This window comes from Hippopotamus amphibius, chromosome 3 (assembly GCF_030028045.1).
Source record: "Hippopotamus amphibius kiboko isolate mHipAmp2 chromosome 3, mHipAmp2.hap2, whole genome shotgun sequence".
In the NCBI taxonomy this organism is placed as follows: Eukaryota; Metazoa; Chordata; class Mammalia; order Artiodactyla; family Hippopotamidae; genus Hippopotamus; species Hippopotamus amphibius.
Window position 1 is genome coordinate 71,125,934 of NC_080188.1, and position 15,464 is coordinate 71,141,397.

General features: G+C 39.9%; 1 protein-coding gene across 4 annotated transcripts in view; it reads right to left on the minus strand.

Annotated features, from left to right (window-relative positions):
• The window catches only part of MANBA (mannosidase beta), a 143,886-nt gene that overhangs the window by 33,492 nt on the left and 94,930 nt on the right, over window positions 1-15,464 (minus strand). For 2 of the 4 annotated variants that reach the window (XM_057728528.1, XM_057728529.1), the window contains exons 15-17: window positions 8,034-8,176; window positions 6,943-7,200; window positions 3,077-4,365 (exon numbers count right to left, since the gene is read on the minus strand). The exons of 1 other annotated variant lie outside the window; for it this stretch is intronic. In XM_057728528.1, coding sequence (XP_057584511.1) covers window positions 4,141-4,365; window positions 6,943-7,200; window positions 8,034-8,176 — 626 coding nt within the window. In that variant the 3' untranslated portion in view covers window positions 3,077-4,140. Of the gene's footprint in view, window positions 1-3,076; window positions 4,366-6,942; window positions 7,201-8,033; window positions 8,177-15,464 lie in introns of those variants that run through there. One more of the 4 variants, XM_057728531.1, reaches the window with a different exon arrangement.

Consider the following 15,464-nt stretch of genomic DNA (forward strand, 5'->3'; position numbering starts at 1 on the left):
CAAAAGACCTAAATATACACCTCTCCAAGGAAGACAGACAGATGGCCAAAAGGCACATGAAAAGATGCTCCACATCACTAATTATTAAAGAAATGCAAATCAAAACTACAATGCAATATCACCCCACACCATTCAGAATGGCTATCATTAAAAAGTGTACAAATAACAAATGCTGGAGAGGGTGTGGAGAAAAGGGAATCCCCCTACACTGTTAGTGGGAATGCAAGTAGGTGCAGCCACTATGGAAAACAGTATGGAGATTCCTTAAAAAACTAACAATAGAGTTGCCATGTGATCCAGCAATCTCACTCCTGGGCATATACCCAGAGAAAACTCTAATTCAAAGATACACGCACCCCAATGTTCACAGCAGCACTATTTACAATAGTCAAGACATGGAAACAACTTAAATGTCCATTGACAGATGAATGGATAAAGAAAACATGTAACGTATATGTGTGTGTGTGTGTATACACACACCAATGGAATATATATGGAATATATACATATTCCATACATGTATATATGTGTGTGTATATATTCACACCCACACACACCCCGATGGAATATTACTCAACCATAAAAAAGAATGAAATAATGCCAATTGCAGCAACATGGATGGACCTAGAGATTATCACACAAAGTCAGTAAGTCAGACAAAGACAAATGTATTATGATATCACTTACATGTGGAATATAAAATATGATACAAATGAACTTATTTACAGAATGGAAACAGACTCACTGACTTAGAAAACAAACTTATGGTTACCAAAGGTGAAAGAGGGTGGGAGAAGGATAAATTAGGAGTTTGGGATTAGCAGATACAAACTACTTTATAAAATAGATAGACAACAAGGTCCTACTGCATAGCACAGGCAACTATATTCAATATCCTGTAATAAACCAAAATGGAAAAGAATACAAAAAAGAATATATATATATATTATACATACAGATATATATATATATATATACAGATATGACTGATTCACTTTGCTGTATACCAGAAACTAACACAACATTGTAAATCAACTATACTTCAATGAAAAAAATCTTAATGAGAGAAATAAAAAGTAAAAAAAAAAATAAAGTGGATCTCATCTACAGTACTAAAAAAAGATGTGGTATATACATACATACAATGGAATATTAATTACTCAGCCTTTAAAAATGAAATATTGCCATTTATAGCAACATGGACAGACCTAGAGAATCTCATACTTAGTGAAGTAAGTCAGAGAAAGAAATACTATACACTATTACATGTGGAATCTAAAAAAAGAATGCAAATGAATCTATACACAAAACAGAAACAGACATAGAAAACAAATTTATGGTTACCAAAGGGGAGGACAGGGGAAGACAAAGTAGGAATATGGGATTAACAGATACACACTACTATATGTAAAATAGATAAACAATAAGGATTTACTGTATAGTTCAGGGAATTATATTCAATATCTCGTAATAACCTATAGTGGAAAATAATGTGGAAAAATATATATATATATAAGTGAATCACCTTGCAGTACATCTGAAACTAATGCAATATTGTATTAACTATATTTCAATTTAAAAAAAGAAAAAAGGCATCTGCCAGACTTCTCTGGTGGCTCAGTGGTTAAGAATCTGCCTGCCAATGCAGGGGACACGAGTTCAAGCTCTGGTCTGGGAAGATCCCACATGCTGCAGAGCAACTAAGCCTGTGTGCCACAACTACTAAGCCTGTGCTCTAGAGCCTGTGACCACAACTACTGAGCCTGTGCTCTAGAGCCTGCAACCACAACTACTGGAGCCCACACGCCACAACTACAGAAGCCCATTTGCCTAGGGCCCGTGCTCCACAACAAAAGAAGCCACCACAATGAGAAGCCTGCCCTCCACAATGAAGAGTAGCCCCTGCTCACCACAGCCAGAGAAAGCCCGCACACAGCAAGGAAGACCCAATGCAGCCAATAAATAAATAAATAAACAAATTTTTAAAAAGGCATCTGCCTTTATTTGCTTCATTTTTACCCTTGCTTCATGTACTAACTGGGTGATGATAACATTAAAAAAGTATTAAAATCACCGTTTAATTAGCATTTATTTTGTTCCGGACCCTATTTTTTAAATCTTTACAATTACCTTTGATGGTTAGTTTATCTCCATTTTACAGATGAGAAAACTGAAATCTAGATGGTCAAGTGGTTGCCCAAGGGCACACAGCCAATAAGCCTCAGAACTTGGATTCTGACTCAGGTCAGTGAGGCTGGAAGCCCTGCCCTCTCCAGACAAGAGGGTCACACCCCAGGATGGCGCCTCCATTTACAACGCCTTCACTAAGTGTCAGTATGGGGCCGAGCCCTTGAGCCACATTTTTTATTCTTCAAAACACACTTACAAGGTGAGTGTAATTATTCCCATCTTACCACAAGAAAACTGAAAACAGACAAGTTAAATAACTTAAGGTTACAGAGCTAGTAAGGGCAGAATTGCATTGTAAATTGCAATATAAATTCTGGCCCGTCAACTTCAAAGCCCACCTCACAGGGCACCTGGCATAGAAAAATCCTCTAGTTAATGGAGAGGAGTGTCCTCTCTGTCCTCCAGCAACAGTGACAAGAAAGTGATATAGTATTTATCAAGTAAGAATCTTCTGGGTCACATCCCTAAATTCCAGTCTTTCACAAGGCTTTTATATATATTTTGAAATAACACATAAAATGAGGGACCTCTTAGATACTGAAGGACAGGCCTGGGTTGTCTGCATTTATTGTTTTAGTCTCTGAACCATGGCCAAAAGTTTCTCAGCTTTAAAACCAAAACTATTATCTATTTAGTCTTGATTCTAAAGCCAGACTCTCACTGCCGGTCCATTACCTGATTACTGCCATTAACCAATTACCTGATTCTTCTTACAGAAGACCCCTCAAATATCCTGGATTAGATTCTACAGACTCTCTGAGTTTATCAAACAGACTGAAAACTTGACCAGAGCTAAAAGGAAATTAATGCCCAGCATGGTACTGGGCACAACTGAGTATTCATGGAATGAGGAAATAAGCCACAAATGAAACACCAAGTTGTCAATGTAATTTATATAACTTTAAAATTTTCACATAATTTCAAACTTACAGAAAAGTTGCAAAAGCAGAACAAAAAAATTCCTACGCTTTTACCCAAATTGGCTACTTATTAACATTTTGCCCCCTTTGCTTTATTATCGATGTAATTTTTCATGGTAATGCAGAATAAAATGATTTCACAGCAACAGTAATTAATCAATATTTTTTAAGATGGTTAAAACTCAAGTTAAAGGGAACAACACCACTTTGCTGCCAGGATCACCAAGTGCAAATTTAACTACAGCCTTGAATTGGAAAGCTCATTGGATTCAACCAGATCTGAAGCCCATACACAATGATGGATGACCACCTATGTCAGGACACCCGTAAGTTTCCAGTGTGACCATGGTGATGTCCATTTCAATGTGAGCTTTTTTTTCAAAGTAGAATCACTGTAATGGCCTTTGAAAAAATAAATTAAAACAATATTTTATTTTAAAAAACTCACAAATGAAAAAAGACTCCTGCCCAAAAAGTAACTGAATGGCAACAATCAACCCCCCAAAGCTTTTCCAGCAACCACCACCCATATGGCTACCCCCCAGAAATCTTTCTGTTGTGACAGTTGAATCTCCATTTCCTCTGGAAATAACAACAAAGCAGTTTCATTTTGATTATTTGATATTTCTCAAAGCTAATAACCACAAGAGCCTACATGACCTCACAACCTTCCACATTTGATTCCACAGATACCGCAATAGGCACGTACCTGTGATTCCCTTAAAAGGCTGCCTGTGGACGGGACCTCCTTTAGGGGCTAGGAAAGGCAGTTGGGTTATAACTGGTTCATGTTGTGCAAAAGCTGTGGTGGGGGATGGGCTAAAAACACAGTCCTGGTGCAGACTGGACAGCACCTAGGCACAGCTTTGTTGGAGGCTATCACCTGAATACACAGCCTTCCCTGGGAGAATGCACTGGACAAACTCCTTCATCAAGTGGTTAATCAGACACTGACGGCAAGCAGATGCGTTTCCTGGCTTCAATTTGTTTCTGGTTGCCTTTGGCTCCTGAAAATACAACCTGGAATCCCTTAGTAAATATCGGCCAGCGAGGTCACATGAAAAGATTGCTCCAATTCACTCTTGTTGGTGGGTTTCCAAGGGTAAAAGAATACAGTCCGCGTCTTCTCTGTCATGAGGAAACCATTGTCACTGAATCTCCCTGGTATGTTTCCTACATCCAACCAAACAAAGGGAGCGACAGCTGAGGTTTTCAGATAAAAAACAAACATGTCCCCTTGCTGAGAGATGGTGGCCTGAAAGAAAAAGATAATAAAGTGAAGGAAGAGGGCAGAGTTCCCTATTCTACATACAGCACCTATCGGAACATTGACACGGCTAACCAGGAGTGCATTTCCTATAACTTTGGTTCTGCAACTGCTGAAGTCACACTCCATGCACTGTGTCAGATGCTAAAGAATACATGGAAATTTATTGAAGGCTGTGGAAAATTACCAAATTGTAATCTCAAACTGGGGGGGCGGGCAGCAGGAATATGTAGTTTCCAATTATAAAAGAAAATATCTCACAAGAAGTTCAAAGCTTTGTATCTTTTACAGATTTATACCTTTTTCTCAGGGTCTCATCAAGAGAGGCACATTTTTGCACCAGGGCTGGGTGGGTTAAATGATGTTCTCAGGCTCTGTCTGGAGCTGGCTGCAGAGTACAGCCACAGCGCTCACCTTCTAGTCTTCTGAGGAGATCCTGCAATCTAGACAGCAGCTGGCCAGGCAGCTCCAAAAGCTCTACGGCTAAGAGCTCTCTTTTATTGCATCCTCGGTAAAGTCACATTATTAGCACTTTTAACATGTGTGAATGCCACACAGTATCAGCAAACGAAAGCACCGTCTGTCTTGTCGTTCATCAGCCTCTTAGCACAGGGCAAGAGTGGGGCAGAGCTGCGCCCTGGAAGGTGGGGGTTTGTAAGCCTCTCTCCCTGTGAGTGCACAGCTGAGTGGAACCTGGTATTCACGCCATGCATTTGTCATGAAACACGACTCTTCAACATATATGCCACACAATAGGTTTGACGTTATAGGTTATGTGTGACAAAGAATTTCTGAGGGCAATTTTTACTATATGTAACTTAGCCTGAAACATCATGCAGCGTTCTGAGTTATTAACAAGAAACCCTACTTTGATAGAAGCGAAAAAAAAAACCAAAGTGAATTAGGTAGCTCTCAGAGGGTCAGAGACACAGGCTTGAAGCTACATGTCAAATTCCCAAATCATGCTGCCCACCTATTCCAATGAAGACCCTAAAGCAGTTACAGGCACACAGTTCACATGGCTGCCCCTGGCCGCCACCAAGGCTACAGGGAGGCCTCAGCTACTCTGTCCCAAGCCAAGGCCAGAAGGGACACTGGCACCTGCTCACTCTTATTGCTGCCTTCTGATTGGAAACCTCATCTCTGCATATGTGACTGCAGAGCCCCAGAGCTGAAGCTTACACTCGGGCTTCAGGGAGACAGGGAAGAAAACCAAGTTCCTGGCGTCCCCCGGGGATAGTACATGCAAGCGCCTGGCCTATGTTCAGCCTACAATAACGTGAACGTTCATTACTCTTATCGTTGCTCTTGTTATTACATCCCTTTAGGACAGGCAAAGTCTCACTGAAATCCAACTGAGGCAGAACAAAGAAAGAAGTCCTACTTCTCTCCCACCCCAGTTGTCTCGAAGTAATGGTGGCCTAGATAAGGAAAGAGAGAAAAATTTCAAAATCCTGTCTAGAGACTGCAAATTTACCCACCACATAGTTTTGTGCCTTTTTTCTGGAAAGAAGCTATGTAAATGTATGTCATTTCCTTCATATCTGCTCTACATCGGTTGTTATAGGTAAGATAGATTTCATTATGAGAATATGTCATTATTAACTGGGAAGGAAGCTATGCTTTCATTTCAAGGACTGAGTTTTGATATGATTATTTCTAAAGCAAATGTAAAAAATCTCCTAACTTAAGTCTTTTCAATGAAGTCTAAAACAAACTTAAAACTGATTAAAAATAGACAATGAAACTTTCTAGAAAAGTATTTTCAATCACTACATGGAGGAGGGATGGGAAGGAAAGGTTTTCAATTAACTAGACAAATTCCAAATTTTCCAGCTGTACAACTTTTACAACAACACATCCTATCCTGATCATCTCCCTTTTTTCTCTTGGCAATGATAAAGAGATCTGGTGATTAAGCAACTTGAAACCAATAAATCAGAGAGCAGAATGAAAACTTTTTAAGTTAATATACTCTCCCGGGGACTTCCCTGGTGGTCCAGTGGTTAAGACTCTACACTTCCACTGCAGGGATACAGATTCAATCCCTGGTTGGGGAACTAAGATCCCACATGCCAAGCAGAGCAGCCAAAAATTAAACAAACAAACAAACAAACAACTCTCCTTAAAAATGCAAAATTAAGAGTGTTTCTACTGGGCTCCGATGCTTCCCGGCTACAGACTCTGAACACCTTACTCGGCCCTTCCAAACAGGTCTGCTCGCTTGTAAATGCAGATGAGACTACTTCAGGGTTGATACAGTAAAGCCCCCAGGACAGACGGGACCTGGAACCTAGCAGAGGAGCAGGCCGTGTGATGACTCCTGCTGCCTCGCCCTGCATCGCACCAGCCTCACTAGGGAGAGGTGATGGGACAGCAGGAGTGGCAGGAACCTTAAGCTTTGACAAATGCTGAATTAGAACTAAAAATTATTTGCTCTTTGCTTCCAGTGGGAAGGGGCCAATCTTCCCCAGGTCCCAGGTAAACTCACTACCAAGGCGAAATTTTGCAAAAAAGCAGGACAGCTCCACAAAGCCACGGTGACCCCAGACCACTGGTGCTTACAGTGATATTTGCTTTGTGGAGCCCCTTAGCCATCTTTGGTGAGGACAGGAAGTGATAGTTGATTGGGCTCAAGAGTTCCCTGTCAGCTGACAGGTAAAAGGAAACCACACAGCTTTGTCGTGTACAATTTGTACATCCTCCTAACAATTCAGGCACTGGTTTATCATAGATGAGAGCGGACGCCCCTGCTTTCATCACAAAAGGCTTAGTGGTCTCAGAGCACACAGGCTCCAGGGAGCTCCATGTGTGGATTCTCACCTGGCGAGAAACAAGACAGAACAAAACCAAACATTCTTATTATTTTTTTTTTAAGAGAATAACAGTAGTAACAATAGATGAAAGTCAGAAGAGCACAACTGGTTAAGAGACTGTGAAACTTGGATTTAACCTCAGCCCTACCAAGTACTAGTCGTGTAAAGAAGTTAACTTCTCAAAGTATCCATTTCTTCATACGCAAAATGAGAATAATAACAGCACCAACTTAACACGCTGTTGTGAGAATTAAGTAATCTATGAAAGGCACAGGACCTGGTGGATTATAATTAATCCATAAACTTGACCTATTTTCAATGTCCTCCCAACTGTAGCCACCCAAGACTTCTTTGAGTTTCTATCCTCTTTTACCTAACATTGTTTTAAATACAAGTTCATTTCTCCACATATATATTCTGAATAATTTTATTGATTTCCACTTTAACATATTATTTTAAATGATTTCTTTTTATAAAGTTTAGGCTATTTCCAGCATCTCATGATTACAAATAGCCTTAGATTTAACTGGCATTTTACAGTTTACAATTCACAGTCATCTAATTATTGTATTCACTACCCACAGAAATCCTTTAAAAAGGCAGGCAGGTGTCATTTTACAGATAAGGAAACTGAACCAAGACATTAAGGTCATAGAATAAATGGCAGAATTTTGCCCTGAATATAGGTTTTCCGATTCCAAAAACAGCCCATTTCCTGCTACAGGCACTAGAAACACTTTGATACAAATTAATTTCTCTTTTCCAAAAAAGAATAGAACCAAATAAAGAAATCTAAAATTCTCCCTCTACTATAGACAGAAAAAAATCCAAGCAACTTACAGTGAGCATCATCTTATAGTCTGAGTGAAGGTCTGACACACCGTAGATGAAAAGCACATCTTCATCCTCAAAACTCACCGGCAACAGCGGAGCGAAGAAGTGCCGAGCAAAGTAATGAAGCATTTTCCACTTTCCTCCATACTCTAAAAATAGTCAGCTGGGTTAGGATACAGGCAGGGTCAAGCAGGCAGAGTCGTCGTCCACACGGCCCAGCTGAGTGACCTGTCATAATTCTGGGCACTGAGCGTAGCAGGGAGAGCTGACAGTGGAGGGAACCCACGTTTGTTGAGGGCAGGAACATTTTTGGACATCATCTCATGTCAGCCTCAAACCTGGGTGAGGCAGCCATTAACATCGCACTTTTCAAATGAGGAAATGGAAGTTCAAGCCGTTAAGTTAAATATGCCACAGGCAGTATTTTGAGCCCAGACCTGATTCCTAGTAAGCACTTCCTCATATGCAATTCTGCTTCCAGGAGCTCAAAGCACCAATGTTCCTTTTTCCTACCTATACATGAAAAAGGGAAGCAGTAGCATTGGCAGTGAACATCTGTTACAGATATTCATTTATAAGAGTTACTTAGGGAAAATACTATTATATTATAGAGTGTGGCCAAGATGGTGGCGTAGGAAGACCCTGAGCTCACCTCCTCTCACAAGCACACCAAACCACCACTATTTACAGAACAACTGTTTATGAGAAAGGCCAAAATTTAGCAGAAAAGATCATCTACAACTAAAGATATAAAGAAGGAACCGCAACAAGATGGGTAGGAGAGGTGGAGTTGCATATAGTCAAGACCCACACCCCAGGGGTGGGTGACCCACAACTGAAAGAATAATTACAACTGCAGAGATACTCCTCAAGCAGCAAGGGGTGTGAGTCCCATATCCTGCACTGGAAAGACAAGCCCCCAGAATGTGTGACCCCCAGAAGGCCTGCAGGGATTAATTTCAGTAGTCACAGAGGGCTGGGGGAAATAGAGACTCCACTCTTAAAGGCCACACACAAAATCTCACACACTCCAGGAGCCAGGGCAGAAGCAGTAATTTGAAAGGAGCCTAGGTCAGACTCATTTGCTGATCTTGGAAGGTCTCCCAAAGAGGCAGGAAGCAACTGGAGCTCACCCTGGAGACAAAGACAGTGGCAAGCGCCATTCTGGAACCCTCCATCTAGCTGACTGCAACCAGGACCCAGCCCCACTCACCAACATATCCACACCAGTACTGGAATGCCTCAGGCCAAGCAACTAGCTGGACAAGCACACAGCCCCACCCACCAGCAGACAGGCTGCCTTAAGACCTCCTGAGCCCAAGGCACCCCAGGACACGGTCCTGTCCACCAGAGGGCTCAGAACCCAGAGCCAAACAACAGTGTGCAAGCATGAGCCTTGGGACCCTCAGAGCCCTGCAGCCAGAAATCCAGGACCCAGCTTCAACCACCAGCCAGCCAGCACTAGCCCCAGAACATCCTGGGCCTCGGCTTCATCCACCAAGTCAAGATCAGCTTTGGGGCCCTGGGCCCTGCAGTCAGAGACCCTAGGACAGCTCTTCCCACCAGTGGGCCAGCACTAACCCCAGGACCCAGCTTTGCCTACTGGCCCCAGGATCCCCTGGGCACCAACTCCACCCACCAATGGGCAGACACCAGGCCCAGGACCACCACAACCCTGCAGCCTACCTTATTAGGACACAGCCAATACACCAGCAGATTGCACCAGCCCCAGGACCCCAGGCCCCAGCCCCACCCACCAGCAGACCAACACTATCTCTGAGAAACCTTGGATGCCTCAGCCAGCTGCCCTGGGATCCAGCCCCACTCACCAATGGGCCAGCACCAGCTTTGGGATACCCCAGAACATGCAGCCTGGCATATCAGGAACAGCCCCACCCACCATCAGGCCAGGACCCAGCTCTGCCCACTGGTGAGCCATCAGTAGCTCCAGGACCCTCCAGGGTTCTGCAACCAGCAGCCTCATGACCTGGCACCACCAACCAGTGGCTGGCAGGCTCCACAAAAGGCAGGGTCTGGCAACCAATTGGGCCAAGGGCCAGCCATGTCTATCAGACCAATGATAGTAGTCAGCCCACCACACAGAAGGACCCATGCACCCCACATTGGGGGTACCCCTAGAGCATATAGCTCTGATGACCAGAGGGGAGTGAGCTGCTGTGAAGCATAGTATGTCTCCTATAAAAGCCACTTCTCCAAGGTCAGGAAACATAACCAACCTACCAGATACATGGAAATAGAAAGAGCAAGTTAGGCAAAATGAGGCAACGGAGGAACATGTTCCAAACAAAGGAAGAAGATAAAACCCCAGAAGGAGAACTAAGTGAAGTGGAGATAAGCAATCTACCTGAGACAGGGTTCAGGGCAATGATCATAAAGATGATTAAAGAACACAGGAGAAGAATGCACACAGTGAGAAGTTTCACAGAGTCAGAAAATATAAAGAACTAAACAGAGATGAAAAATACAACAATTGAAAAATACACTAGAAGAAATCAACAGTAGATTAAATGATACAGAGGAACAGATAAGGGCGATGGAAGACAGAATGGTGGAAATCACTGAAGCTGAACAGAAAAAAGAATAGAAAGAGAACAGTTTGAGACCTGTGGTACAACATCAAGCCTACTAATATTCACATTATAGGGTCCCAGAAGGAGAAGAGAGAAAGGGGCAGAGAACATATTTGAGGACACAATAGCTGAAAACTTCCCTAACCTGGGGTAAAAAACAGACATCCAGGTCCTGGAACACAAACAGGATCAACCCAAAGAGGTCCACACCAAGATACACTGTAATTAAAATAGCAAAAATTAAAGTTAAAGAATATTAAAAAGCAAGGGAAAAGCAAAAAGTTACATACAAAGGAACTCCCACAAGGCCATCAGCTGACTTTTCAGCAGCTCTGCATGCCAGATGGGAGTGGCACAATAGATTTAAAGTGATGAAAGGGGAAAACTTACAAATAAGAATACTCTACTCAGCAAGACTTTCATTCAGATTTGATGGAGAAATCAAAAGTTTTACAGACAAGCAAAAGCTAAAAGCGTTGGGCACCACCAAACCAGTTTTACAAGAAATTGGTAAAAGGATTTCTCTAAGTGAAAAAGAAAAGGCTACAAATAGAAACATGAAAATTATGGAAGGAAAAAGCTCACTGGTAAAGGCAAATATTAGGTAGTAAATCAATCATGTACAAAGCTAGCAGGAAGGTTAAAAGACAAAAGTAGTAAAATCATCTATATCCACAATAATTAGTTAAGGGATACACAAAACAAAAAGATGTAAAATATGATATAAAAAACAATAATCATGGCAAGGGTGGGGAAGTAAAAATGCAAAGTTGTTAAAATGTGTTTGAATTTAAGAGATCAGCAACTTAAAGTAATCATATATACTACATTACATTATATAGATTGCTATATAGAGCCTTATGGTAACCACAAACCAAAAATCTACAATAGATGAACACCAAAAAAAAGAGAAGGGAATCCAAACACAACTAAAGATAGCCATTGAATCAAAAGAGGAGAGAAGACAACAAGAATTACAAAAACACCACCAAAACAACTAACAAAATGGAAGTACATACCTATCAATAATTAAATGTAGACAGAATAAATGCTCCAATCAAAAGGTATAGAGTGGCTGAATAGATACAAAAACAAGACTCATATATATGCTACCTATAAGAGACTTACTTCAGATCTAAAGGCACACACAGAATGAAGTGAGGGGATGAAAGAAGGTACTCCATCCAAATGGAAATCAAAAGAAGCGGAGATAGCAATATTTATATCAGACAAAAGAAAATTTAAAACAAAGACCATTACAAGAGAAAAAGAAGGACATTACACAATGATCAAAGGATCAATCTAAGAATATGTAACAATTGTAAAGAGATATGCATCCAATATAGGAGTGCTATATACTTAAAGCAAATATTAACAGACATAAAGAGAGAAATTGACAGTAACACAAAAAAAGTAGGGGAATTTAACACTCTACTTATATCAATGGACAGATTATCCAGACAGAAAATCAATAATCAATAAGGAAATGCTGGCCTTAAGTGACACATTAGACCAAATGGACTTAAGAGATATTTAGAACATTCCATCCAAAGCAGCAGAATAGACATTTGATTCAAGTGTACATGGAACATTTTCTAGGACAGATCAACATGGTATGTCACAAAACAAGAGTCAATAACTTTAAGAAAACTGAAACCATATCAAGCATCTTTTCCGACCACAACCCTATGAGACTAGAAATCGAACACATGAAAAAAACTACAAAAACACAAACAAGTGGAGGTTAAATAATATGTTACTAAACAACCAATGGGTCACTGAACCAATCAAAGAAGAATCAAAAAATACTTGGAAACAAATGAAAACAAAAACACAATGATCCAAAATCTATCAGATGCAGCAAAAGCAGTTCTAAGAGGGAAGATTATAGTGATAGAAGCTTACCTCAGAAAACAAGAAAAATCACAAATAAACAACCTAACCCTACACCTAAAGGAACCAAGAAAAAGAACAGCAAACAAAATCCAAAGTTGGTAGAAGGAAAGAAATAATAAAAATCAGAGCAGAAATAAAACAGAGACTTAAAAAAAGTAGAAAAAAACAATGAAACCAAGAGCTGGTTCTTTGAAAAGATAAACAAAACTGATAAAACTATAGCCAGACTTACCATGAAAAAAAGAGAGGGTCCAAATCAATAAAAGCAAAAATGAAAGGAGAGACACTACAACTAATACCAAAGAAGTACAAAGAATTATAAGAGACTACTATGAATAACTATACACCAACAAATTGGACAAGCTAGAAGAAATGGATAAATTCCTAGAAACATACAACCTTCCAACACTGAATCATGAAGAAATAAAAAATCTGAACAAATTACTAATAAGGAGATTGAATCAGTAATCAAAAACCTCCCAAAAAACAAAAGTCCAGGACCAGATGGCTTCACTGAGAATTCTACCAAACATTCAAAGAAAAATTAATACCAACCCTTCTCAAACTCTTCCAGGAGATGGAAGAGGAAGGAATGCTTCTGAACTCATTCCATGTGGCCAGCATCAACCTGATTCCAAAACCAGGCAAAAACCATATAATTATCTCAATGGATGCAGAAAGAGTTTTTGACAATATTCAACATCCATTTATGACTAAAAAAAAAAAACCTCACCATAAAGTGGGTATGAAGGGAACATGCCTTAACATAATAAAGGCCATAGAGGATAAGCCCACAGCTAATATCATACTCAACAGTGAAAAGCTGAAAGCACTTCTGGATGCCCGCTTTTATTCAACATAGTATTGGAAGTCCTACCCACATCAATCAGACAAAAATAGAAATAAAAAGAATCCAAATTGGAAAGGAAGAAGGCAAACTGTCACTGTTTGCAGATGATATACTATACTTAGAATATCCTAAAGATGGCACCAAAATCTACTAGAGCTCATCAATGAATTTGGTAAAGTCACAGGATACAAAATTAACATACAGAAATTTGTTGCATTTCTATACACTAACAACAAACTATAAGAGAGAAATTAAGGATACAATCCCATTTACCATCACTTCAAAAAGAATAAAATACCTAGGAATAAATCTAAGGAGGCACAATACCTATACACGGAAAACTATAAGACTGATGAAAGAAACTGAAGATGACATAAACAAACAGAAAGAGATACTGAGTTCGTGGATAGAATTAACATTGTTAGAAACACCATACTACTCAAGGCAATCTACAGATTCAATGCAATCCATATCAAAATACAAATGGCATACTTCACAGAGCTAGAATAATTCTAATAATTTCTATGGAAACATAAAAGACCCCAAATAGTGAAAACAATCTTGAGAAAGAACAGAGTTGTAGATATCATGCGCCCAGACTTCAGACTATACTACAAAGCTACAGTCATCAAAACAGTATGGTACTGGCACAAAAACAGACACATATATCAATGGAACAGTATAGAGAGCCCAGAAGTAAATTCACACATTTATGGTTAATTACTCTATGACAAAGGAGACAAGAATATACAGTGGAGAAAAGACACACTCTTCAATGCATGGTGCTGGGAAAACTGGAGAGCTACATGTAAAAGAATGAAATTAGAACATTTTCTCATACCAGTTACAAAAATAAACTCATACTGGATTAAGGACCTAAATGTAAGACCAGAAACCATAAAACTCCTAGAGGAAAACACAGGCAGACGCTCCGACATAAATTGTAGCAATATTTTTTTGGATCTGTCTCCTAAGGCAAAGGAAACAAAAGCAAAAATAAACAAATGGATCTAATTAAACTTAAAAGCTTTTGCACAGCAAAAGAAATAAACAAAATGAAAAGACAGACTACTGATTGGGAGGAAATATTTGCAAAGGATACAACCAAGAAGAGGTTAATATACAAAATATATACAGTCCATACAACTCAATATAGAAAAAAACAAACAACCCAATCAAAAAATGGGGAGGAGACCTGAAAAGACATTTTTCCAAGGAAGACATACAGATGGCCACCAGGCATATGAAAAGATGCTCACCATCGTTGATCATCAGGGATGCAAATCAAAACCACAGTGAGGTATCACCTCACACCTGTCAGAATGGCTATCATCAAAACAACCACAAATAAATGTTGGCAAACATGTGGAGAAAAAGGGAACCCCTCTACACTGTTTGTGGTAATATAAATTGATGCAGCCACTATGGAAAACAGGATGGAAGTGCCTCAAAAAAACCTAAAATAGAACTATCATAAGACCCGGCAATTCCACTACTGGGTATACATCCAAAGAAAATAGAAAGACTAATTTGAAAAGATACACTCAACCCAAAGTTCATTGCGGCACTGTTTACAATAGCAAAGATGTGGAAGCAACCTAAGTGTCAACCGATAGATGAGTGGATAAAGAAGATGTGGTATATGTATATACACACACACACGTGTGTGTATATACATACACACGTATTATATATATGTACACACACATGTGTATGTATTTATGGTGTGTGTGTGTATATATATACACACACACATATGTATGCAATGGAATATCACTTGCCCATAAAAAGTATAAAATTTTGCCATTTGCAACAACATAGAAGGACCTGGGGGATATTACGCTTAGTGAAGTAAGTCAGACAGGGAAAGACATATACTCTATGTTATCATTTATACATGTAGTCTAAAAAAAAAAAAAAAAATGGGTGAATATAACAGAACAGAAACAGACTCACAGATATAGAGAACAAACTATTGATTACTGGTGGGGAGAGGGAAGTGCAGGATAGGGGTAGGAGATTAAGAGGTACAAACGACTATGTATAAAATAAGCTACAAGGCTATACTGTAGAGCACAGGGAATATAGCCAATGTTTTAT